The sequence below is a fragment of the Meles meles genome, chromosome 8, assembly GCF_922984935.1.
Source record: "Meles meles chromosome 8, mMelMel3.1 paternal haplotype, whole genome shotgun sequence".
Taxonomy (NCBI): Eukaryota; Metazoa; Chordata; class Mammalia; order Carnivora; family Mustelidae; genus Meles; species Meles meles.
This window is the reverse complement of record NC_060073.1, coordinates 43,093,884-43,121,424: the sequence shown is the minus strand read 5'-3', so window position 1 is coordinate 43,121,424 and position 27,541 is coordinate 43,093,884. Positions and strand designations below refer to the sequence as shown.

At 48.1% G+C, this 27,541-nt stretch overlaps 1 protein-coding gene across 6 annotated transcripts in view; it reads left to right on the top strand.

The window, feature by feature from the left end:
- Positions 1 to 21,472: 21,472 nt before the first annotated feature.
- The window catches only part of NAV2 (neuron navigator 2), a 399,056-nt gene continuing 392,987 nt past the window's right edge, over positions 21,473 to 27,541 (top strand). For all 6 annotated transcript variants that reach the window (XM_046014626.1, XM_046014624.1, XM_046014625.1 and 3 more), the window contains exon 1: positions 21,473 to 22,552. In XM_046014626.1, coding sequence (XP_045870582.1) covers positions 22,295 to 22,552 — 258 coding nt within the window. In that variant the 5' untranslated portion in view covers positions 21,473 to 22,294. The remainder of the gene's footprint in view (positions 22,553 to 27,541) is intronic.

Below are 27,541 nucleotides of genomic sequence, written 5' to 3'. Positions count from 1 at the left end.
AAGGTTCTAGGGGCGCCTGGCTGGTTCAGTTAGTAGAGCATGTGACTCTTGCTCTTGGGGTTTTCGGTTCAAGTACAATGTTGTGTGTAGAGATTACTTTTTTTAAAGAAATCCTTAAAAAAAATCTTTAAAAAACTGAAACAAAACAACCAAAAAAAGAGTAACAAGGTTCTAGGCCAGCGCTGTCCAATGGAAAGAGCATATGAGCTACATCTGTAGTTTTAAACTTTGCAGTAGCGACATGAAAGACGAAACAGATGACATTCACTTTAATATACTTCATTTACCCAACATATCCAAACTATTCTCTTTCAACATATAATTAATATAAAAATGTGGGGGATATTTTACATTCTTTCTTTCATACAACACTCTTCAAAATGTAATGTGTAGTTAATACTTAAAGGGCATCTCCATTCAGACTTGCCACATTTCGGTGATGAAGTTGCCACGTGTGGCTAGTAGCCCTGTTGTAGACAACCACCCAGGGGCTTCCAGCCCCACCCCCGCCCTCCACACCAGCCACATGTGACAATCTTCTTGGGTCTTCCGCAGGCTTTTCCCACCCTGGCAGACCCACCTAGCCCACGCTTGCCACCCTTGTCACGGGTGAGCTCTGCTCCAGCCCTAAGCCATGAAGACCAGCAGCCCAGACTCCCACCCAGCCCCCGCTTCCTGGGAATACAGGAGCCTGGATAGACATAAGGACAAAAAAGGCCAAACCCCACCTTTCCTCCTTCATTTCAGGGTAACACTTGGTTTGTCTGAGCCAGAAGGCTTCCGTCTGCCTGGCCCCGTGCTGTCTGAATATTACTATTAAATGCTTCAAAGCCTGTGCACTCTGCTCTCAATTAGAGGACCAGGACTGAGAATATTTCCACACGGCTCGGCCCCTGCCACTGCCTGGCCTCGTAGCTTGAAGCTTGAAGGGTTTTTGCATGGGGCCAACCATGATGGCGAGCAACACAGACCGTGATTCCGTGGCAGAGTGCCAGCATGACATCTGTTGGCCCTCTGTGACTTCGGGTGAGGCTCCTCTCCTGCCAGGGAGACATCAGTGGGATCATCCGACAGCTCTAGCCGTGCTCACAGACTCACTGGGAGAAATCCCCACACCTGCTCAGGGCCTCAGTTTAGGGGCTTGGGGTCTTATCTGAGCCAGAAGGAAAGCTACAGGCCACTTCCCCCATCTGTGACTTGCAGGGAACTCACCAGGCACTTCTGTTCACTGTAGCCCCCGGAAACCCATGTCCGAGAAGTTGGTCATTTGGCTCCTCAACCAAATGTTTGCTTTTGCTTGCTTTTGTCTGAGAAAACTCTTAGCTCGCTGCTACCTAATGCTAAACATATGACTATCTGGAAACATCTAAATGCACTGTGCTCTACAGACGAAACACCCACGCGAGGGTGTTCTCATTAATGGCAATTTCTGGTAAGGCAGAAACCGTTCCTGTGTTACCTCCTATTGTCGCTTCTAAACTTGGATTGAGTTTTTCCCACCTTAATAAGTCGAGTATAATGAGCAGAATCAAATTTTTTCTAAGATCAGTGTCATTAGTGGTGTCCATGGGCATTTTTGTGTCTTGAACGTATAGGCAATTATAGTTCATTCATTCATTCAAGAGCTGTGTATCCAGTGCCTGTCATGGGTCAGGTGTTGGTCTAGGCTCCGGGGATGCATCAGAAAAAAAATTTCTGCTCTTCTGGAGCTCAGAGTCAACTCTGCTCATGTGTGTTACTAAGAGGGGAGGGACAGGGATGGGCAATAAACAGGTGCAGAGCATACAGATTGTACCAGGTGGAAAGTGTTCTGTGCACTGCGTGACCTTGGTGGGCTCCAAACCAAGGTCACGGGGCAGACAAGGCTCCGAGACAATGGGCCACACTTCCCTCACCCCCAGTGCAGGTTTTGCTGCCTGCCCCAGACCCTCTCTCCATGCTCAGTAGCCCCCTGTTTACTAATGGCTGGGACTTGCCAATTGAACAGGTCATCTGCTGGCCTCCTGCCCCCATGTTTTCAGATTCATGTTCTCGCTTTCACTTACTTGCCACCAGCCCGTGTCTGCCCAGCCCTTGATTTCCTCTGTGTTTGAAGCCGTGACTGTGGGTGACTCTCACCTCCACAGAGTCCGCTCATGATGGGAAGGGAGGGGACGCTGTGTTTGGGGTGAGATAGCTCATGGGTTGTTTGTGCCGTAAACTTTCCCCAGCGTCATGAGGTTGGAGCAGTGATAGCTAGAGGAAATATAAACAACAATTTTCCGCATGCTTTTTCTGTCTCCGTCAGCCAGGAGCGCCATGCTGACAGCAACACCGTCTTCATTTGTCCAGTGTTTGAAGCTAAAATGTGCCACAAATGCACCACAGCCCTTCCAAGTGGTGGTCCACGCTGGCTGGCTTTAAGAAGCCACCAAAGTCATTGTTTCAGGAAGATAAGATAAAAATATATTGACAGAATCCTGCCCTCTGGAGAAGTTAAAATATTTTTCCTGTTTATGAGCTGTTCTTTTCCACTTCACAAATATTGATGGCTCTCCCCCACCCACACCCCTGCCCTTTCTCTTGTTTTGGGTGAATTGGGTGGGGACCCCAATTCACATGGTTGTCTGCTGTAATAACAAGTGGGTCTGTGCCCAGCCCCAGCCCGGTGAAGCCCGAATGCCAGCAACTAGGGAGATATTAGAGTCCAGCCCTAATCTAGGAAGAATGGAAGAGGGAGAAAAATGCACTGAGTTGGGAATCCACCAGAACCAGCTACAGTCCTCATTAGAAAAATATTCTTATTGTAGCTGGTATGGGAATGCTAGGAGATGGGGCTATAAAATATCATTAGGTTGATCCATATAAAATGACCATTTTTTAAATCAAGAGTAGTTATTATTGGCAATTTCATTAGGTTCCATCTAAAAATAAAGAGCAATTACCATTTATTGATTACTGTCTGTGTAGCAGGCATCGAGCTAAGCACTTTACAGGAATTCTGTTGTTCAATGTCCACAGGAACCCAGCGGCGCGGCCTTTTAGGTTCAGCTCCCCAGCAGTAGATTCCAAGATGCGGATTTGTGATTTATTGGAGACATGCTCCTAGGACAAAGGCGGACAAAAGCAGGACAGGGACAGAGACGAAGCCAAGTGAGGAAGGGTGACTTCGGGAAAGGTGTCGGCCTCAGTCTCATCCTGCTGGGAACTCTGGAGCTTCTGTTACACCTCCGCGTTTGCTTCCCCTCGAGACAAGCAGCTGGGATCTCATGACCCTGCATCCCTCATTGGCCACAAACCACCCCCCAGGGAGTAGACACTCAGACACATGCAGCTCTTCTCAGCCCTGGGTGAAGGGCTCTAGGATCTGAAGGCAGGACTCCAAGCAAGACCACAGGGGATGTCCACGAGGGGCAAAGCCCATAGCAGCTGTGGGAGGGAGGCCCATGGAAATGTTAAGAGATGGCCATGGGCCTTGGCAGAGCATATTGGGAGTCCCCTGGAGACAGGTGTTCGTTTCATCACCATTTTCACACACGAAGCAACTGAGATTCAGAAGGGTCAAAATAATTGCTCTCTGATCACTAAGAGGTAGAGCCAGAGCTGTTATTCTGAATTGGCCACTAACGTATACTCTCGGTGTCACCTCCAATGTCCTTGGTCACTGGGGTCAAGCTGGTGGTACCTGGCTCTTCCTTCCCTTAGAATGAGATTGTAGAACCCACTTGGTTCATGCCAGTGGATTTGGGGAAGCCTCGCCAGCAACCATAGCATATCTAAGCTCTCCCTTATATCTCTCTAGGTTAGAAAGGGGCCCTGCCCTGCCCCCAGCCCTTTGGGATCTGCTGAAATGTCTCTACACTGTCCCTGGAGCTTGGCCTCCCATTCAAGAGTCCCCTGGCACAGGCGGGTGTGACTTACTGCTCTCCACGGCCATGGCCAAAGAGCTCTCTAAAGCCAGTGCCTGAGAGGCTTCTTTTTTCTTGGGTGAGGAGCTCACCCCCAGCTGAACAAGGCCAAGGGACACACTGATACCAAAACACCCGGTGAGGGGATCACCCCCAGCTGCTACACGCCTCCGGCCAGGTGCAGCCACCTGCCCTTATTTGGCAGCTGAAGGTGTCCTTCCTGAGGGAGGTGAGTCAGAACCTTCTGCTCAAGATGTGCCACAGTGGGAAGGATAGAGACTCCAGAAGCCGGGACCCAAGTTCACAGCCCTCTGCCACTTCCTAACTCAAAGGTTTTTTTCATTTCTTCATATGTCAGTTCTGTTATCTATAAACAGAAATGACAGTACTCTACCCTGCAAAGATGAAATGAGATGTTATCAGCAAGTGCAGAGTGGGCATTAGAAATATTTGGTCCCAGCTTTTTTTTTTTTTTTTTTTAACCCCCCTAGGCTTTGCTGGCATCATTTTCTGTCACGGTACCTGTCTTAACTTTGGGTTACTATATGCAGTTAATACAGCCTAGCTACTCTGGTTTTGACTGGGTACAGGGTGTAAGCTAGAGAAACGTGTCCTTTATTGCCCTGTGTTTTGAAAGGCTTTGTTCTTTCTGGGTTACTGTTCTGTCAAAGGACACTGGATGGCCTGCTTTTTTTTTTTTTTTTCTTTCATCGATCTTGAGTAATGCAAAGCTAGCACCTGGCCTTCTTCATTGAATTCCATTATACCCCAGATGCTAATAGCTCCTCACAAGAGGCCCTCTTGGATAGCACACCACAAGAGAAAAGGCAAAATGCTACATGACACTGAGATGCTGGGTCATGCCCCGCACCACCCTTATCCCCCATACATACATACAGCATAGAAATGCTGTCCCAGTTTTCAGCAGCCTAATTGAACATCAGTCATATAAGAAAAAAAGAAAAAGAAAGAAAGAAAGAAAGAACGAAAAAGAAAAACCTTCTTTGCCACCCACACCATTGTGCTAAGAATAACTTCTATCCCAGCTTCAGAGCTGGTCAGAACCACTTCCCATATCTCCATCTGGGGAATTAGGTGTGAGGATTCAAAAAGTGCATTCGTCGTTTTCGAGTCCGAAGCTGGCATGGTCCCTAAAACTTGGCAGCCTGGCACAAAAACAAGGCACCTAAATAACCAAATGCTGACTTAACAAAACCCTGTCTCATGTGAAAAGTCTTCTTTTCTCTTTCGTGGTGCATGGAGCTCACTTAGTCGGCTCTCCCTACTGTGTCCAGGAGTCAGATTTACCTACCTACTTTACTAACTGGGACGGTGTCCCGTTCAACTCAGCGTCTCACAGAGCGGCGTCCTCAACCAGCTGGAATCTTCATGACCGGGATCCTTGTCTGCTGGTTTCAGGCTGAAACTGAGTTTCCATAGTGATTGGCTTTGGGGCAAAGATGGTTCACCCTTTGGTCTTCCAAATAAATAGAATCATCCATTCATTCGAAAATCTATTTCTAGGATGCCAGCCTTGTGCCAGGCCCTGTGCCCCGACGCACATCCGCTGTGAAGGACACGTGCTAGGATGCCTTGTCCCCTCTCTTGGAGATTAGTCTGATACTAGAGGTTCTCTCAGCCTCACTTCCCAGTGGAACCATCCCGGGGCTTCTTGAAAGTTCTCTTTACATGTATTTTTATTTTCACCCTCACAATAACCCCACAGAATAGATGCTGCAGCAGTGCTCATTTTCTAGATGAGGAAACTGAGGCATAGGTTGGTTGAGTGGCTTGCTCCAGGTTACCTAGCATCACAGAACCCAGAGCAGCACATTCCTCCCGAGCTCCCCGCCTTGCTGTGTGGGGGGCAGCACGCGTGGGCAGGGTGTTCAAGAACGCTGGAGCGGGGGAGGGGGGGAGAGAAGAAAAACTAGAAGAAGCCTCTGGAGAAGTGGACCAGAGCAGGGCAGGAGGGCTGTGGGGTACCCAGACTCAAAGGCGGGGTTTCAACCGGTAGATGACTGGGATAGCTCTGACCTCTTCCAAAGAGAGTAAGAAGGCAATAGCTAGGACCCATGTCTACACAGCAAAAAGTAGGTCAGTGTCTTTGGAAGAGAGCTGTGAGGTACAGGCTCTCTGTGATGGCAATTGGTTCTGACAGGAGCTGCGTGCTGAGTAGGGAGAGTTACAAGAAAGGCCTCCCGCCCTTGCCCCACTGAACTTTTGCTTCCATACATTACCGGGGCCTCTGGGGGCAGCCCCAGAGCAGCCCGCTCCATGCCTTCCTTCCCCAGAAGCGTGCTAGCTACCCAGAACCTGTGCCCACTCGGCTCATCAAGTTCACCAGAGCCTTCCGTGCATTTGTCCAGGACCGTCTCACCACAGGGCATGGGGCTGAGTGCCAAAGGGGCGACCGTGTAAGAGCCAGAAATCCACATCCCTGCCCATTATTTAAGCCAGGAGAGAGGCTACCCACCTCGGAAACAGTAGGTAGTCCTATTTGCACAAGTGAGCCTGGGTTCAAATCCCAGCTCTACCACTCGCTATGCGATGTGGGGCAAGTCCTTCAACTCTATGTAGATCAGTGTTTTCATCTATAAAATGGGATGGCCATTCCTACCTTGCAGGTTTGTTTTAATAATCAGAGATATTCATAAGACGCCTAATAAATGCGTCTAAGCCCCTCAGCCAATGGCAGCTCTTATTATAACTGATGCATTGCCATTGCCATATTCGAAGACCCTGTGGGTCCAAGCGGCCCAGGTAGAGAGCCACTGACAACCCCCTGATTTGCAGCTGGGAAAACTGAGGCCAGAAAGTGACCATGAGCTTTTCCAAGGTCACCTGGATTTGAACAGCAGAACTGGGAGCAAGAAGGACCTGTGAGAGGCCTTATTGTGTAAGGGGTGAGAAGTTCAAGTCCAGCTTGGCCATAGCCACTGACAGCTATTGCTCTGATTTCCTCTCTCCGTGATGGCACAGATACAACCTTTCTGGAAGGGTTGTGTGGACAAATAAGCTGTCATTCCAGGGTGCTGAAAAGTACTCCACAGGTGCCAGATCATGACTCTCCGTGGATTTCAACACCTCCGTTGGCATGCCTTCCTGCCAGATGCAAGCTGCATGAGGACAGTGTGCACTCACGCATGTGCGTGTTTGTGTGTGTGCGTTTGTGCAAGAAGTAAGGGAAGAGTAGGGAGAGGAGAGCATAGAAACTCTAGATTTTTCAGAGACTATTTCTATCCCGAGTTCATGCGCACTGTGGCTTAGCCCCCTGCCCTAGGATGCACACGGGAATGCTGTCTTCCTTCTCGGGTCCTCAGCATCCTGCTTGCTGGCACCTGCTGGAGGAAGGTGTGAGCACAGGCAGCTGGACCAGGGTCCCCACTCTGTGGCCCACAGCGTATCAGGATCACATTGCTGATGGCCCGTGATTTGTCCCAACTTGAACAAACAAGAAGCAGAGTCAGGGACTCTGTCCCAGGTTGCTGGTGTCAAATAGGGTGTCATGGAGAAAGTGTGGATTTGGAATTAGACAGTTCAGCGTTTGAATCCCAGTTCTACTGCTGCCTAACTATGTGATCAGAGGAAAATTATTACTTTACTGTCTGCACCTCTGTATCGTCATCTGTAAAAGGGAGAAATCTGACTTCCAAGCACTCTGGAGACATTAAATGAGATGGGGAATCTGACACATAACTGTTTCATTGCCACCCCAAACCCTGCCACCATCCCAGTGGCTTTCTGCACTGGACTACCTCGATGGCTGGGCCATGAGATGTTGATTGTGATTGTGGATTTGGACACATCTGAAAGATACCAAGATTAAGAGGCGGTTGCTGAAAACAAAGTTTGTCTCCCAAGCAGAGGCATCTCCCCTGGAGAGGATGGCCTCAGGCCATTGGTGGTGATGGGGAGACAGAGGATTTGCTACCTGTGGAGGAAGAATGACACAGCACCCTGAACAAATGTCTCAGAGGAAACAGACATGCTCAGAGCCTGATCGTGTGCCTCGTTCCTGAGTCTGGCAGGAGGTCCGGTGAGGAACAGTGGCAAGGGTGAGCCTGGGCTGCAGTGAGAGGCAGGGCCTCTCTGGGTCTCTCACAGCTTGTGGAATCTCAAGGGATGTGTTTAGAGAGATCTTCCATCACCTTCTCTCCAGCTTCTCTTCCCTGCCTGGTCCATTCTGGATGCTCGGTGCTGGGGACATAGATCCCTTCCCCAGGATGCTGGGTGATGCCTTATCCCCTCTCAGAGAGGCATCGTTCTCCATTAGGGTCATAGCCTCGGGTATGTCTTAGTAGAGGAAATTTCTACACACAGATATACCTACAATAAGGGGTCATGTGGTGACTTCAGGGTAGGTGGGAAAGGAAATGTGGCTTAAACACTTACTGTGTGCCCAGAAAAATGCTAATCATGGGGCCAGAAAACACTGATTTAGTGCTTTATACATATTAATTCAGTTAATCCTTCCTTCAACACTGTGAGGGAGATACCATTATTAACCCCATTTTACAGATGAGAAACCTGAAGCGTGGAGAGGTTAAGTGATTTGTTCAAGGTCACATTGCTAGTAAGTGGCCAAGCTCAAACCCGTGTGGTCAAACTCAGGCAAATTCTGAAGTTGACATCCTTTTAACCACTCTGAACTACTTCACTGACACTCTTTTAATTTCCCCTCAAAGTCCCAGGTGGTGGGTCTTACTAATGACATGGATGGGGAAACTGAGGCTCAGAGAGTTTAAATGACTTGGCCAAGATCACACAATCTATTCAGTGTCTATACCATCTGTCAGATTCTTTCCACTTCCCTAAGGGGCTTCCAAAGAAGCAACTGAAACCTTGACATTCTCTCTTATCCTAAGGGTAAAAAGGAGGAGAAATGTGGTGGGGTGGGACACCCAGCCCAAACTTTTACCCCCAAGCACCCCGGCGTAACCCAACTAAGGTCACCTTTCTCCTTGGTGAGCCACAGATAGGAACTAAATCATGTGAGATGTCCCACAAAGGAAACTTTATTTGTAACAAATAAGGAGATCGTGGAGAATAACTTTCAAAGCTGTGACTTCCCAAGCAAGGGTGAGTGGGTTTCTTTTACTTAGGGTTAGGATGAATATTTAAATAAGGGAGCCTTGTCGTCATGCATAGAGGCGGGCATAAGGTCACACACATTCCTTAAGGAAACATGCTTGTATGTACATTGTATGTTATGTAAAGCAGGCTTGTGCTCCTCCTTGGGTGGAGATTTTAGTATTCTAATGTAGTAAAGATAACCGTTGGTCACTCCCTGGGTCACTCAATGCTCGGTCTGTGCAGGCATGAGTCTCGAGTTAAGCCCAGACAGGTCTGGGTGGTCTGGGCCGCCCAAGCTCTTGTCTAGGCAATCGTTACTGTTTGAGGGGTAGTTTTGGTTTCTATCATGGGATGATAGGGGGACAGAGTTTTGGTGGGCACAAGCAGGTAAGGAGTAAAGGTCAGCTCTTAGAGTCTAGCTGTTGGCACCAGCAGGCATACGTGAAAACCCCATTCTTGTCTGACTACCTTCTTTACCTTTCAGACCTCACCCCAACCTCACCCCAAATGTCACTTCTCCAGAGAAGCCTTGGGGCCTCCACAGTCTAAAGGGTTCTAGATTCTTTATCTGAGAACATAACACTTGCGGCACTTAGTAATTTTATATTCACTGATGTGATCATGTAATTATTGTCAGTTTCCAAGATTATACTATAAGTTCCATGAGAAAAGACCTTTGGTTCTTACTAATATTACATCACCAGCGATTAGCATGTTGCCTGGCATTCAGTAGCACTAAAATACTATTTAACCCACTGAGCCATCCAGGTGCCCCTTAAAAGCATTCTTCTTTTTTTTTTTTTTTAATATTTTATTTATTTGACAGACAGAGATCACAAGTAGGCAGAGAGGCAGGCAGAGAGAGAGGAGGAAGCAGCCTCCCCGCGGAGCAGAGAGCCCAATGTGGGGCTCGATTCCAGGACCCTGGGATCATGACCTGAGCCAAAGGCAGAGGCTTTAACCCACTGAGCCACCCAGGCTAAAATACTATTTAAATGAATGAATGAGTATAACACCTGTATGGTTCTAGACTCACAAGACTCTCTGCCTCCATTATCTCAAATCCTTGCAACAGCCCTGTGACATAGTTATCATCATACTCATCTTACTGTTAAACAAACTGAAAGGCAGAGAAGCGAAGTGATCCTGGCTCAGCCAATCCCTGGTGAAGTTGGGATTCACACCCGCGTCTGCCTGACCACCGCCACTGTGATCTCTCCTTCACTTCGTTCCCGTCAAAAAGGAACTTGGAAAAAAAAAAAAAAAAAAAAAAAGGAACTTGGAGGGGCACCTGGGTGGCTCAGTGGGTTAAGCCTCTGCCTTCGGCTCAGGTCATGATCTCAGGGTCCTGGGATCGAGCCCCACATCAGGCTCAGCAGGAAGCCTGCTTTCCCGACCCCCACCTCTCTCTGCCTGCCTCTCTGCCTACTTGTGATCTCTCTCTCTCTCTCTCTGTCAAATAAATAAATAAATAATCTTAAAAAAAAAAAAAAGGAACCTGGAAACAAGGAGTATTGATAAACGGGCTCTGCCAAAGAAGAAAACAGAAGACAGTGGTGTTGCGGAGACCAGACAGGACTGAAAGTCAAGAATAAAGGATCAAAGGCAAGGAAAGAGCTTAAATGGTAATGGGAGGGGAGTCCTAAAACCTGTCTTTGATAACACAGCAGGAAGTCAGCTTGGCAGGCCAGATGCCTTTCAACAACTGGATTCTCCATCTCCAGGCCCAACCCTTCATGGTCCTCTCCGCCCTCACCCCCAATGGGAAGGATAAAACCCTAGCAAGCAGGGGCGCCTGGGTGGCTCAGTGGGTTAGACCTCTGCCTTTGGCTCAGGTCATTATCTCCTGGGATCTGGGATCGAGCCCTGCATCGGGCTCTCTCCTCAGCTGGGAGCCTGCTTCCCTTCCTCTCTCTCTGCCTGCCTCTCTCCCTACTTGTGATCTCCGTCTGTCAAATAAATAAATAAAATCCTTAAAAAAAAACAAAAAAAAAAACCCTAGTGAGCAAATGTTTCTGGATGGGAGTTCATTCAACATCCCAAAGCTTTAGAACATGGCCTTTGTGGAAGCCGGGAAGCCAGAATGACGATGCTTGACGATCTCAGATGCAGTGTTTAGAGAGACTAACTTTGTTGCAGTCACATTTGAAGCATGTCCAGATTGCCTCAAGGGGAACATTCTGATATATTTATCAGTGAATGTCTAAAATTCTTGCATAACATGGAACTTCAAGAAAGTTGCCAAGCAATTTTTTTTTTTTAAGATTTAATGGTGTCCTGCCCCACTGTTTGTAAAACGACATCTTTCTAAGCCAAAAAATAAAAGAAACTCCCTGTATATTTTGCTGTTTTCCACCCATCTTGAGCTTTGAGGTTTTATTTGCCTTGGGTTTGGAGAGTGAGCGGAAATCAACACAGCTGTTTATGTTTAGCAGCTTCGAATGAGCTCAGGGCGCAAAAGAACCTCATGGGTATCTCTGCTTTGTTGACAGTTTTTAGACCAGCTTTAAGCTCAGCCAAGGGGTAGCATGAACTAGAATTCCCTTTCACAAGTGCCCGGCGAAGTTCATTTGAGCCATACCCGGGGCCCATTTCCTTCACATCTCTTTCTGCAGGAGGAGGACTCTGTCTTCAGCATTGCTGGTTATGGAGATAGCTTGGTACATCAGTCAGAAATGAACTGATTTCCTAGTCTCTCCGCTCAGGGGTGGTCTTGGCACTTCTGTAGAGAATGATTCTGTGAAGAGCTGCTTCCTTGGAAGGAAGGGAAATTAGGCGGGGTCTCTGGAGTAACCGGAGGAGGAGAGTACCCTGCTTTCCGTGACTTTGTTGCATATACATAGATAACCTTTTCAAGAACACTGGATTGTTAATCTTTGGCAGCTAACAAAGCATTGGCTTCTTTGTTTCTTTGGGAGAGGGGTCATCTCACTTGCCTGCAAAGGCAGACAGCAGAGGTGGAGATACACTAAACTTCCAAATCATGAACATTTGGCGCAGCACTTCGTTCACTATAGGACTTTATAAGTGCTTTTGAGTAAATAGAAGGTTAAAACAAGTAAAGACTTTTTGAAATATACGTATTTGAAATATACATATTTGAAATGTACGGAAAATGCCATGGAAAAGCAAGCTAAAATCACTCACAATTCCAACCCTTTCAAAACAATGATATTAAATAAGAAATTATCGGTCCCCTAACCTGCCTCTCAGAAATAACTTCTATTGACAGTTTGATGTGATTTCATCCTTCCTTTTGCTTCTTGATAAAGATATGTATACATATGTAAACACATATAAATATATGAGTGAATTTTAATAGCAGTGAAACATACATGTAAGTAAGATAAATACCTCTACTAAGACTCCGTTTTAAATTTTTTAAAAAATCACAAAATGCATACCAAAACTCTCAGTGATTTCTTTTTTAAGTTATCAACTGCCAGGAGTTTGCTGGCCAGCACACCCTTTCATAAACAGTGACCTCCAAGAGTTAACTGTGCTCCAGGCCCTCCTCAGAAAGCCCTGACCCTGGGCACCACACGCCTTCCCTGTGGGTCATATATGGGCCAGGAGCGCCTCTCCAAGCCTCTCCCAATGGATGCTCGGATGCTCGCCAGGCTCTGTGCCTGGGGCAGAGTCAGAGGGTAGGCACGAAGGCTCCCAGGATGATCCCAGTAACCAAAAGAGGAAATGCGGCCGAGGGAGCGGTGGATGCCTCGAAGCTCAGCTCCTGGAGGCCCCCACAGGGCAATCATCAAGCTGCTTGATGTCATCCGCAGGGCTGCCTGGAGGCAGCGTGTGGGCACTGACCCAGCTGCATTTGGGCTACAGGGACAGCTGAAGGGGCTGAGGGTGTCTCTCGGAGAGAAAATCCAGCTCAGAAAGTCATAGAAGGTCTGAGTTTTTCCAGATTGAATGCTAGTGATTAGAACTTTCAAGGTTATTGCCATAATAATCCTCTGCTCAGAATCACTGAGAGCACAAAGCCTTTGTAACATTTCTTAAAGCAGTGCTTTTCAATTTGCCTACACCTGGAGAGCTTTATTAACATGCAAATGTCTGGGCGCCATTCCCAGGGAGGCTGATTTAGCGGGTGCAGGGTTGGGCTTGGGCAGCCTTACTTTATTGACTCCCCAGGTGACTTTCAGGAATGGTCAAGGCTGCAAAGCGGAGAGTGAGGACTGGCGGATTCAGACGCACCCTTTAAAATGTGCACTCATGGATTCAGCATTCTAGGGGTTTTTTGGAGGGAAGGGGTGCACAGGGATCTGTTCCTTTAACAGGCACCCTTGGTGATCTTAGGCTTCTTGTTTGAGATGACTGGTCTGGTCCAGTTGTCTTTGTCTCCCTGTGGACACCAGCTGGCAGCTCTGTCTCAGAACCTGAGCATAGGGTCCTGCAGACAGGCTCCCATAACTGGCCTGGTGCTCCTTCTTTGCCTTGATAGTGAGACCACTCTCCTTCAACAACCTGGTTGGTTAGGAAACCTTTTCCCTGCTTCCTCAACTGCAAAATGGAGCAATTGTGCCACCGTATAGGAAGGTTCTACTGTTACTATTATGAAGGCTAGTCCGTTGATAGGATAATGTCAGGTGTCCAGAGCCCAGGCTCTTGAGTTTGAGTGCCTGGGTTCCAACCTGACTTTTCTGCTTGATTAGCTGTGGGGACCTAGGTAAGATACTGAGCCTTCTCTTGGCCTCCATTTCTCTTCTGTGTCATGGAAATGACAATCATGATCTGCCTCATGGGACACTTGTGAGACTCAGAGCTGAAGTATGTGAATGCTTATCATAGTCCCTGGCACATATTAAGAATAACTTCATAAATTATAGTTCTTATCAGGATCATCATTATTACTGGGTCAACTCTGGCTGTCAGGTCTAATCTGTGGGAAGAAGAACAGATAATACAAAACAAGGAATATAATTTTTTAAAAGGTTAGTTTGAAACTCGATTAAGTAGATCTTTCAATTAATATATATTTTTAAATCTGTGATAGTGAAAAAGCGAGTAGACAGTTACAAGTAACAAGCACACCTAAACGCTTCCAGGTGGGATCCAACTATAACCTGGGCGTGTTGAGCTCAGTCCACCTCACCTTTACTACCTGTAGGTGTAGTCCTAGGTCATGGTCACTCCACAGCACAGGGAGATCTGAAAGACGCTGTTAGTTCTGACGTGGCTGTAGCCAGTGGCATGGACTAGAAAATCCAGACATTTTTATATTCCTCTTCTCCTACTTCACCTCTTAAGCCATACATACAATCTCAATATTCATTTTTTATTTACATTTTCCCTGGTACCATCTCTTTGCTAGAAGACCTTTCCCTCCCTTTCCCCTTCCGCTTCCAGAGAGAGAGAGAGAGTGAGAGAGAGAGAGCACAGGGCAGTGGCAGAGGGAAAGAGAGAGAGAGAGAGAGAATCCTAAGCAGGTTCTATGTTCAGCATGGAGCCTGATGAGGGGCTCAGTGTGGGGGTTGATCTCATTACCCCAAGATCATGATCTGAGCTGACATTAGGGGTCAGATACTTAACTGACTTGAGCCACCCAGCATCCCCAAGTCAGGAGACATTCTTATTGAAATTTGTTTGACAGTCTTCCCCAGAGTTTTGCAAATCACTGAGTTGGGATGCTGGGTAAAGATGGGCAGGGAGGAAGTTTTCATTCTCATGGTATTCCTGACTCGGAATTTCTGCTTCTCACTCTTTCCCCTATTCTCTTTCTTCTGCTTCAAAAAGAGCCCAGATTCAAAACTCAGCTCTTTTTAAAAATAATTTTCCCCCATCAAAAGAAAACTCAGCACTCAAGATTTTGGTAGCACAGTGGGCCTTATTGCTATTTTGTGGAAAGGAAAGGGTTTTCCTATGCCGCTCTGCTCTGCTTTTTCTGTTCTTGTCAGGGATCTCTTCACAGCGCTCAGGCTACTCTGTTTCGGGGGGTCCTTCACACGAAACCTCTTCTAGGAGCCCGAATTTCTCACTTGTCATGGACAACCATTAGCTTGACTCCTGGACTCTGGGCTGGCTTTTGGATTATCCAAATGATCCTAATGTTATCTCTCAGACCACATACTCACAGGCCCTTTCTTGAGTAGCCCTGAACTGGGTGATTTTGGGGTTTCAGACTTGCCTATTGAACATATTGCCTGAATATGGCAGTGATGTGCAATTTATATTCCCACTGTTAGGGTTTATTCATGTACTCTCCCCCAAACTGCTGAAGGCAAAAGCAATCACAGTCTATGTTTTATTTTATTTTTATTTTTAATATTTAATATTTATAATTTAATATTATTTGGTATAATTTTATGTAAATAAAATAATTTAATAATATTTTATATAAATTTTATATAATTATATATAAATTATGTAATAATTTTTAAAAATTTATTTGACAGAGAGAGAGTGCACAAGTAGGCAGAGTGGCAGGCAGAGAGGTGGGGGGAAGGAGGCTCCCTGCTGAGCAGTGAGCCTGGTGGGGGGGGACCTTGATCCCAAGACCTTGGGATCATGGCCTGAGCTGAAGGCAGCCGCTTAACCAACTGAGCCACCCAAGTACCTTAGTACACCTTAGTACAGCCTAAGTTTTAAATAAGAATGTTTTTCCTCTGTCACATTTATTCTTATTAATATGTAGTCATTTTTTAAAAAGATTTTATTTATTTATTTGACAGGCAGAGATCACAAGTAGGCAGAGAGGCAGGCAGAGAGAGAGAGAGGGAAGCAGGCTTCTTGCTGAGCAGAGAGCCCGATGCAGGGCTCGATCCCAGGACCCTGGGATCATGACCTGAGCCGAAGGCAGAGGCTTTAACCCACTGAGCCACCCAGGCGCCCCAATATGTAGTCATTTTATTGGCTATGGAATGAGGCAAGATGTCAACAAAAGAATCATTTCTAGACTTCACATACACAGATGGGAGAATGGACCCATATCTCTTAGAGCTTCTTTTCTTTTTAAGATTTTATTTATTGGGACACCTGGGTGGCTTAGTCAGGTAAGTGTCTGTCTTCGGCTCCAGTCATGATCCCAGGGTCGTGGGATAGAGCCCCACATTGGGCTTCTTGCTCAGCAGGGAGCCTGCTTCTCCCTCTGCCTGCAGCTCCCCTGCTTATGTTCCTTCTCTCTTTCTCTGACAAATAAATGAACAAAATCTTAAAAAAAAAATACAATTTCTTTATTTATGAGAGAGAGTGAGTGAGAGAGAGCAGGAGCAGGGGAGGAGCAGAGGGATTGGGAGAAGCAGCGCCCCTCCCCAAGTCGGGAGCTCTATGTGAGGCTCAATCCCAGGACCCTGAGATCATGATCAGAGCCAAAGGCAGATGCTTAACTGACGGAGCCACCCAGGGAACCCCCTCCTGGAGTTTCAAAACCAACAGTGAAGAGGGGATTTTTGTCCATTACCTTTCAGTTTTCTGTGGGTTAGAAAGTTTCATTACAGCTACAGGGAAAAAAAAATCCATTATTACAGATCAATGCCTTTTTAAAAATTAACATATAATGTATTATTTGCCTCAGGGGTACAGGTCTGTGAATCATCAGGCTTACACATTTCACAGCACTCACCATAGCACATGCCCTCCCCAATGTTCATAATCAATGGCTTTTTTTTTTTTTAATTTATTTGACACACACACACACAGAGAGATCACAAGTAGGCAGAGAGGCAGGCAGAGAGAGAGGGGGAAGAAGGCTCCCCGCTGAGCAGAGAGCCCAATACGGGGCTCGATCCCAGAACCCTGAGATCATGACCTGAGCCGAAGGCAGAGGCTTTAACCCACTGAGCCACCCAGGTGCCCCTATCAATGGCTTTTTAATGTGAAACTTATCTGAAATTCTTCAGGGTAGATCGGTATCTGTTTATTATTTTTCTAACAGAAAATTTATTTTTAAGTGTAAGAAGTAACAAATTGTGAGGAATTGGCTGCGTATATTTTGTTTTCACCACCCTTAATAAGAACAATGTAATTCATTGGGAAAAAAGAAAGTTTCATTAATCAAAGTAGCTGCTAACCTCATGGGTAGTTGATTCTCCTTAGTACCTCATTTATCGCACTATATTCCGTGTTGCTTCTATTAGATTATTTGTTTTACTACGTACTGTTTATTTCCCTGTGTGCTTCCCTTCCTTAATTGTGACTTCTTCCGGTTTGTTGTTGTGAAAAAGGGTGATCCTCTAGGTGGAAAACAGCAGGTGCATCATTCTTTGAACCTTGAGAGCAGGGAACAAGAATTTCTTCTTATTTACTCTCTGTCATAATGCGCAAAGCCTGGCACATAAGGGGCTCTCAACAATTTCTTCACTGAATTAATGATTGAGCCACTCCCTATGCAAGTGATGCCAGTGTGCACATATGCACACACACTCACACATGCTCCTCATGCTCCAGCGTCTGCAGGTGGGAGAACCCTGTCTCCCATAGATCGTCTTTGTGCATCCTGACCTGCACACAGAGCCATCTGGAAGAAGGCAGGTTAGAAGTGAGTGAGGGGCAGGGTGAACCGTCCTTCTAAAGAGCCGTGCTAAGGTTCTTGCCCTGGCTTCTCTGCATTCTGAGATGGGTAGCCTCTCAATTCAGCTGTTACCGAAATGTGGGCATTTGTGCCCTCTCTGAGATATGTGTCATAAGTTGCCAAACCATGTCATAGAAAATTAAGGAAAAGTGTGTTTTTGAAAATAAGCTAGTGTGATTTTATCGACTCCCAAAGAAACTCAGGAATGCTTTATATTATTCCAGAGACTAGCAACATTTCCCTTCATCGTTTCTAGTCAAGGGTTTCCAAGAGGCTGCTGACTTTTTCTTAAGATCCTTCCTTTTTTTTTTTGTGATAGGCTCGGGGTTTCAGTGTTTCAGGTTCTTCACCTGACTGTCTTCTTGGGAGGTCAAGCACAGCAAGGGGTCTTTCACTCAGATGAAGGATGGGTTGAAGGGGGTGGTCACTTGCAGGTCAGCTCTGAAGCCCCATTCACACTCAACTAATCACCAGTGGCTGGCGTTGAGGATCAGAAAATGCAGCTGGCCCATCCTGATGTGAGGATGGCTTAGAACCAAGGAACTGTCCGAACTCAGGATGATTCAGTGATCCTGAGAGCTTCCAGGGTAAGTTCCAAATTGGCCCATCACTGACATGTGCTTGAGTTGGAAGTTTAGAGTTAGACAAAAGAAGGAGAAAAAAGGGCTATCAATGTTGAGATTTTAAGTGGTGGGCTGTCCATAGTGGATCAAATTAAAACAAATTTTTTTTTGTTTTTAAACCTGGATAGTTTGTTCTTTCCAAAGCAGTTTGCCATTCTCTGAACCGGTGACTTCTTTAGCTACCAAGGCTTGCCAAACATTGATTTAAAATGACTTCTTTCATGTTAACAGCATACATATGGAAGGCGTAATTTTATAGGGCATTCTTATAATTTGAGATGATATTATTTAAGGAGGAATCTTGCAATTACCTCTTTTGCCCTGGAAAAAATAGCTTCCCACCCCCCCCCCCCGCACGTCATCTGGTTATGAAGATAAGTTGTTTTGCTTTAAATAAGGAAAATGAGGGTTAATAGGAAAGATATAAAGGAAGATTTAAAAAAATGTTCCTGGAAAGAGCAAATAACATTATTAAAGGATGAGGAGGCAGGAAAAGAAATTGGAAATAGACTAAAAGATGCACTCATGTTTCATCAAGAAAGATGACAAATTAGCAGTTTTTAGTTATAAAACTCAGAAAGGGTGAACGTGCATGCTCATATGTTTACCAAATCCTAGAGGATTAGGAAGAGGTTCCCCCCCCCCAAAAAAAGGCACTGTTTTCCATATGAGCACATAGTTGAGAGTCTAAGAACCCCAAAAATGACCTGGGCAACAAATATAATTTAAACAGGAGAGCAAAGATAGCAGATCAAGGATGGCAAATACTTAGCATGTCTATCACTATTTCTATTCTGCACCCATGACAGATATTATGAATTGACTAGGCTGTTGTTTCTAAGTAAATGAGATAGATGCACAGTGGGACAGAAAGTCAATTAACTACAGATGACCCTTGAGATGAACCCCTTTTGTTACCTGTGGTTTAGCCTCACTACTCAAAGTGTGATCTCCAGACCACCAGCATGGGCATCACGTGAGCGCTTATCCTGAAAGCAGAATCTCAGCCTTCTTCCAGACCTGTTGAACCAAAACTGTATTTTAGCAAGATCGCCAGCAATTCCTAGATTCAGAAAGGTTTAGGGCACCCTGTAAGAGCACTGAGTGTAGGATATACTCCTTAGGGTAGAAGCCCTGAAGCTTCATGCATCACCATCACTGACTTAAGGGCTTGTTGAACCTAGATTGCTGGGCCCCACCTCCAGAGGTTTTGGACGAATTGGTCTGGGTGGGATTTCCAAACAAGTGTCCTGCTGCTGCTGCTGCTGCTGCTGCTGCTGCTGCTGCTGCTGCTGCTGCTGCTGCTGCTGCTGGTTTGGGAGCCATACTTTGGGGTATCTCTGTGAACTTTAAAGTTGAAGACTGCAAGTATCTTCCCATAACTTTCTGTATATCTGAATGAACCAGAGTTCTGGGTAAGAGAATCCTAAGGTTTAATCTAGTATAAAATTTCTTTTTTTAAAAAAAAAATATTTTATTCATTTGACAGAGAGAAATCACAACTAGGCAGAGAGAGAGGAGGAAGCAGGCTTCCTGAGGAGCAGACAGCCCGATGCAGGGCTCGATCCCAGGACTCTGGGATCATGACCTGAGCCGAAGGCAGAGGCTTTAACCCATGGAGACACCCAGGCGCCCTAGTATAACATTTCTTATGACACTATGTACTTGAGTCTAAAAGGCTTTCCTCCTGGAGGATTAGTGCTATCATCATTCACTCATGTATGCAGTAACAATCTGGGTTGCCGTTCTGTCCACAGCATTATATTTGATGCCGGGAGACTCAAATGAAGGTTAAAAACCGCAGTTCCTAATGAGGCTTACTCTCTGTGAAGAGAATAAACATGAAATGCCAAATAACACGGTGACATTAGATGGCAAAGGGCTGAGTGTTAAGTAAGTGGCACAGACCATGTATGATTTCATTTCAGAGAGAGGGAGAATACCTGGGTAGCTATTTCAACCTAGCCGGAGTCGCTATTTAGAGTGGGTGGAAGATAAGGTGGCCCGGGGAGCAGGCCAGGGTACGAAGGCATCTTCTCATTTGTTAATGCTGCTTTCAGAGGTTGTTTTAAAACTTTCAGTTTTCCTTTGGTCTGGGTAATGATAAATCAATGCTTTCAGCATTGTCAATCACGCTACAGGGTGGACATACAGGGAAAACCTGTTGTCTTCGAGACAGAGAAAAAAGACGAACAGCTTGTAAGCAGAGATGACTGGGATGGTGGAAAGCAGTAATTTAGGAAAAGGGATAATAATGCGTAACTTCTATTGACCCCTTATACTGACAGGTACTTATGCTTAACTGTCATGTGCTATCTCATTTAATCCAAATAACCTCGCATGATATAAATGTAGTCAAGCCTCCTCCTTTACTCCAAGTGAAACCCAAAGCTTTGTAAGGGTGTATGTCTGATGACTGAACTCGCCCAGTTTAAATCCAGGCAATGCTCCGGGTTGGGGGATGCTCGTCCATGAACCGCGAGGGTTTGGGCCTGTCTGGATCCTGCTTTCCAATTCTCATATACTCTGTGTCAGGGAGGAACCCAAAGAGCAACTGAGAAGACAGAAATCCTCAGACGCGTTCAAGTCGAGGAACCTGTGGGGCCAGTGCGTCCAAGGCGCGGACAGGGAGGGGCTCCTACAAGAAACGAAGCAAGGGTTAGCCTGAGACAGCCGGGGTCATGGAGCCTCTCCTGCCTTCCTCCGGCCACCCTAATGACAGTCTGTGGTAGGTTGCGAGCGGGAGCAGACTCGGGGCGGGAGGCTTCCCTGGGTCCTGTATTTGCCTATAAATACTTCAAATAGTTAAATGAAAAGAGCAGCCTTTGAAAGCTGGAGAGGAAGCTCTTGGGAGGCCCCTGGCCCGCCTGGAAGTGCAGGCAGAAAAGAGAAGAAATGGCTGGCGAGTCCTTAGCGCGGGAGACGAGGAACAGCCCTGCCCAGTCCAGGCAGGGGGCCGCCGCGCGGCGGGCGCGATTCCGGAAGATTCAAACCGTTAAGGTGACCAGAACAATTTGAAAAAAGGAAACAAACTTCCCCCCGAGTCTTGCCCGCGGGGCCCCGAGGCGGGCCTTCGCATTCGAAAGGGCATTTTTCAAAAGAAGGTTTCAGGGACGCGGGAGTCTCGGCCCGCTGGGAAGCGCGCAGCAGGAACAGTGCCGCAGAGCGGCCACCAGCCGGCTTTGTACTTGGAGGCGGAGCGCGGCCCCAGAGTTTCGACCTCGGCCCAGGAGTTGAGGCCACGCCCTCTTTGCAGAGAGAACTGCAGGCACTGATTGGCTCTCCACCAGCCAATGGGCGCGCCGGGGCGGCCCGGGCTGTCAGCGCGCGCCGCAGCCGCGCCGGCCGCAGCCTGTCCTCCCCTGCTCGGAGCCCCGCCGCCAGCGCAGCCTTCCCGGGAAGCGGGGCCGCCGCTCGCGAGCGCAGCCCTGCCCAGCCCGCCAGCAGCGCGTCCGGGTGCCCGCGCCCCACGGCCACAGCCTTGCTGCGCTTTAGCTCACGGAGCATGTGCAGATCTGCTGGAGCTAAGGTGCTATCTGTCCGGGGGACTTCTAACCAGCAGTGACTGTCACGCCTAGAGAGACCTTTTGGGGGCCGTCGCCGCGCCTCTGTGACACTGCGGTGCTCGAGATCGGGGCAGCAGTTGCCTCTTGGTGGAGGCATCTTGGGCTCCGTGCGTCCTCCCTCTCCTTCCTCCTCGGCTCGCTCCTTCCCTCCCACCGCTGCTCGCTCCTACCCTCGGCCGCTGACACCCGCAGCCTCCTGGAGCGGGAGGCGCCTGTCCCCGCCGTTCCTCATCCAAAGGGGCCTCCTCACTTCAGAGATGCAGTGACAAGTTAATATGGGCGTCCAAGCCTCAGCTTCCCAGGAGGAGAATCGCAAGAGGGAACAGCCCCTGAACGCCCAGATCCCTTGAACAGGCCGCCCAGGAGGGGCGTGAAACCCGGCTGCAGCATCCGTCCAGGTGGGACCCGCTGAGCGCCGCGACCAGTCCTCTGCTCCATCCCGCAGGCGCGCTTGCGGGTTTGCTGCTAGCTCCCCGACCCGGGGATTTTTTTTTTTCCCCCTCCGCTGGTGGTGGGCGCCTCGCGGGCCGAGGCCCGGCGCCTGCTCTGCTACCCGCGCTGCCTTTAGCGGTTGCCTCCGCCGCCGCTGCCAGGGACGTGCTGGGAAAGCCGAAGCCCCGGGAGAAGATGCCGGCCATCCTGGTCGCCTCCAAAATGAAGTCGGGACTGCCCAAACCCGTGCACAGCGCCGCGCCCATCCTGCACGTGCCCCCAGCCCGGACCGGCCCCCAGCCTTGCTACCTCAAGTTGGGAAGCAAGGTGGAGGTGAGCAAGACTGCCTACCCCAGCCAGATTCCCCTGAAATCCCAGGGGCTGCAGGAGCCGGCGGGGGAGGGACTCCCGCTGCGGAAGAGCGGCTCGGTGGAAAACGGGTTCGATACCCAGGTGAGAGGTGCTGCGTGCCGGGGCACTGTTCGGGGCGGGGGGATGGGGGGTAGTGAATACTTCTTCGGGGTAAGGTGGCTCGGCTGGACAGGGGAAAGGGCTGCCCGGTGGGCGGAGAAGGGAGCCATTCCACTTAGGCTGGCAGATCTGGGGATGCGCGGGGGGGCGGGGGAGTGGGCCGGCCGGTGGGTGTGGCCGGGTGCCGGAGGTTTGCCTTAAGGAGCTCTGAGAGACCCGGGTGTGGGCACGCCCGCAGCTCCCTTCTGGGGGCACGGGTAGCGTGTTCACACACACACAAACCAACCAAACAAACACCCCCCCCCAAAAAAAAACAAACCAAAAAACCCAAAACGTGCAGCTCTGGAAATGTCAGCTCTGGAAATGGATGTTGAGAGCTTGGCCTCAAGAAGGCAGTGTCTGCTACAACGGCTGGCGGGCTGGCGGTTCTGCAGAGATTCTGTCTGCCAAGGAATGGTCTGAGGCCTCCTTGGGCTCGACGCCCTCAGGCCTGGCAGCAAGACCTAGGCAAAGGGGTCTGAGGGTTGCCATCAACCTGCTCCTTTCGGCTGGGTGATGACCTGCCCGTCCCTTGGGGCAAAAGGATTCCGGGCACAGTGCTGGGACTGCCATGGGATTGCCCGGTGCACCAGCTGAGGCGGGCAGCCAGAGACTCCCAGCGTCCTGGCCAGCGGTTGCGGTGGGGATGGGGGTGGGGGTGGGGGAGGGGCGGGGCGTGGCTGACTCCAAAAGGCTCCCCCGAAGGTAAGCCCCTCCTTTCAGAATAGTAGATCCCGGTGCTGGTAGCCTGCCTGACCCGGTGTGGGGATGGGGGATGGCTCAGGCTTGAAGAGAATTGGTGACTTTTACCTTTCCCGACAGAGCCTGCATCACCCAGTCCGGCTGGGTGACAGGCCCTGGCCGGCAGTCTCTTTTAAGGAAATCCACAAGGGCCAATCAGGTTCTCTTGGCCTCCTGCCCTCCCTGCTCCTTCCACCCCCCACCCCCGTCTGGTAGGAGGGAGCAGGGGCATGCTCTATTTTCTTGGCCGTCAGTCAGCAGGGACTTTTGGGGACAGGCTGACCTGACGGATGTGACTGTCCCAGTCAGGAGAGGCGGGAAGCCAGAGGGGGAGGTGGTTCGGGGCTGGTGTCAGGGAAGTGGCAACAGACCAGCTGACCTTTTTGGCACTTTCTTCTGTGCTGACACTGTCTCCACCTTCTCCTGGAGCTTTCTCTGATCAGAGGCTAGAACTCAACACATTGCTAGCCTGTCCGATGGAGGAACCGGAGCTGGGAGCTAATCGTAAGCAGACTTTTGGAACTCTGGGCTGGAGAAGGCCCTCGAAGCAGATTAAGCTCCCACACCAGGCTGATAAGCATACCCCTCGCTGCCGCACTTGCTAAACATTTTTGGAAGCTGACAGGTTTGAGTGATGGCGTGTGGGAGGAAGGCAAGATTTCCCCCTATGCTCCCGGGGCCTGTCTCTGCTAGGGTTTAGCGCTCTGTTCTCTTTTTCTGTTGTTAGCCACAGGATTGGTCCAGTGGGCTCTGAAATGAGAATGAGCTCAGGGGTACATTCTTGTGAGGTTTTTCCTATCCATCCTTGGAGGTGGGGCTTATGAGGTATGGTGGGTGGTATGTGGGAGGTCAGAGCAGTGACTCTGGGATATGACACACACCCTTCCAGCCTGATGAGGAGGACCTGAGGAATGAGAGGGAAAGTGGACATGGGATGGTTTCTGCCCAGGCAGCTCTTCCGCCTTTGCCCATTCGACCCTATATTTAATAAACATTGTTGGAGGACTTGCACTGGGCAGGTTCTGGAAAGGTGGGTACATCACCTTCTTTTCTGAAAAAATGTTTTCCAGCTGTTCCTGGAAGGGCTGGCAGGGTCCTGGTCCCTCACGACTTAGCTTCCCTCCCTTACTCTTGGCCCACCATCCCCAGAATGCCGCCATTGCACCTGCCTTGACCTCAGTGGGACCTTGTGTGCTGGTCATGAGGATGGTTTGGACGGGCTGCTAAGGACATTGGCTACTTCCCGATGGCCTATCCTACTTTTATCAGCCTCCTCTTTCCTTATCCACGTTTGGGCTTCCTGAGGGCTCTTCTCTGTGGCAGGTGGCGGATCCTTGTTCTCATTGCCCCACCTTGATATTGAAGTGACCTTGGCAAAGGCAGTTTTCCCTTCTTTGGAAAGGGCTTCCTTTCACTCTGTCTAACATGGTGCCCGTTTGACATTCAGGAGAGCCTATTATAGGCTTGAGGACTTTGTCTGGTTTGACTTCTCTAGTCCGTAATTCAAAACCTGGTATTGATCACTGGAAGATGATGAGTTATAGGGCAGATGATATCTTGGGGCCTCTGACTCCCCCTTTTATTCAGGGAGCTTTTGGCAGAAGACTGGGTTGTGCAGTGGTCACTAGCAGAGGTTTTAAAGTCAGGCAGGTATCTGTGATATCCTGTCTTTGCCGCGTACCAGCTGGGTGATCTATTTAATGAAACTCTCTGGGCCTCAGTGTTTCCATCTGTAAAAATGGGCATAAACCACCATACAAATTATAAAGATTAAGAAGAATAACATGTGAAGTGCTTAGCCCAGTGTCTGGCAAATAAGGAATACTTAATATAATTAACTATTTATATTGCTAAAGCAAGAGATAAGGCATGTTGAACCTGGATCTAATAAGCTCTAAGTGAGAAAAGGCATAGCTTATCTCTCTAGCCCTTGAAGGGTATTAATCGGAATTAACAGAGCATCTGTCAGTGCCAGGCATGCCCTGAAGAGGAGGGAAGAGCACTGCTACTTGTTTAGTGCCTGGCTCTTTACATATAATATTATTTCATCCTCACAGTACCACTTAAAAACAGACAAGACATATTCTATAACAATGATTTTCTATAATAATAATATAATAAAGACAAATAATATAATAATGATAAATTAATAATATAACAATGACAAATCAAATAATATAGTCATTTCTTACATGCCAGGAATTGTTCTAAAGACGAGTATGTAAAAAGCCTCGTTTGATTCTTCTGACAATCCAATGACACAGGTGTTACTATGTTATGTTACTGTAGGCGTATTCTCATTTTGCTCATGAGGAACCTTGGCAAACTTGGCAAACTTGGCAAAACCAAGTGAGTAAGCTTGTGAGTAGCAGAAGTAGAGTTAGAACTTGGACAGTCTGCTTCTGGAGTCCATGCCCTTAACCACTCTGCTGTAGAGAGAGAACCACAGAGACTTCCAGCTTACTTGCAGGCCCCGGTAAGACCCCAGCTCTACCCATTGAGCTAGAAGAGTGAGTGAGTGAGGCTCAGCAAGGTAGAGTAACTTGTCCTAGGTCATCCTGCTTTGGTGTGATGGAACAGTCCGGATGAATTAGCTTCAGGGCTGGTGGTCTTCCTAGCCTTCACAGTGGCGTTCCGCCATCATTTACCCTGGCGGGTGCACAGGCTAAATAAGACATGGCCTGGGCCTTGGGGATTTTATAGTCTAGTTGGGAGGTATATCTGGGGTACCAAGGGCAATAGGACACAGTACAGAGAGGGCTGAAAGATAGGCTTGGGTCCTGCAGGAAGCATAATGGCTGGAGAAATCCAGAGGGCCTCCTGGAGGAGGCTGGGCTTCAGAGATGGGCAGGACTGACTGGGTGGGGAGAAGAGGAGGTGAGATGAACATGAGAGGGAAGGATGAGGGCAGGGCCATGCTTTGGTAGAGAGCAAAACATGATGTCACCACAGGGAAGCTGCACTTTCATGCAACAGATAATTGTCTCTGTATCTAGTATCTTCCTTTTCAAAGGTGCTGAGAAGAACAAAAGCATCTTTCAGTTGAAGGATTGGCTTTGCTTGCAGGCTGGTGGATAAGAATTCTGCGTTCGCAGGCTCCCTAGGAGAAGGTGGGAGGTGGTGTCCATAAAGACCTGGTTCATAACAGACCCTTGGGAAAATGACAGTGATTATTGTTATTAGCTTGGGGTTCAGAATATTCAACATGATAGTAACAGGGGAAGGGAGGTGGTTCTCACGGCTTCTTTTATTATGCAGCAACTCTGCTCAGCCAGTGACAGCCCTTTCCCCCCAAGCCATCTCTCCATGTCCATCAACTGTGAAAAGACGTAAGGTAGCCAGCAAACAGTTCTTAGGTGCAGCCCCGTTGTCAACTCCCCGAGCCCCTCACCTTGAACCTCTCCCACAAGCCTGCAGCTGGGCTGTCCCCCCGCTGGGAGGCCTGTGCTCTGCAGCCCCACACCCCTCCAGAATTCCCTTCCTTGTGCTGGAATACCTGGGCCTTCCCCCAAGAGTGAACATTTATAGCATCTGCTCCATTAACGTGGTGTATAAATTATGACCATATGCAAAGAATTGTTTTAGAGGCATGCTCTGCGTTCGTTCAGAAACCCTGGCCGGCCGACCTTCAGATAAGGAATGCGCGTGAGCTATTTGAGGAGAGGTTAGCTTATTTTTAAGAAGCAGCTGCAGGGAAAAAAAAATTATATATATAATACTTTGATATTTCCTGTTTTTAGGAGCCTGGTGTTCAACTTGCAACTCATTTCTTTAAAAAAGTAATTAGAAGTGATTGAAATCCTCTGTGGGTGTTTCAGATGTTTAAAAAGAAAGAGCAGGCAAGACCCCTGGGAAGAGAGAGCAGCTCCAAGCTTACAACCTGTTGCAACTTTGCCCCATTGTGTTTTGATTAGAATCCTTGCTCCATCATCAAAGTTGATTATGGATTTGATTAGTGCATTTTTCTGCTATTGTGTTATTCCCTTTCTTCTCTCTCTCCGTTCTTAGAGGGGAATGTATAGCATGGTTATCCGCCAACATGCAAGAATGTTTATATTTCGCCTATTATTGCTTATTCCACAGGTTAGTTTTCGTAAGACACTTTAAAGGTGGGATGGGTGGCTTATTTAGGATATCATTATGTGTGTATATATACACATATAGAAGTACATCTCCTTCTGGATATGTGTA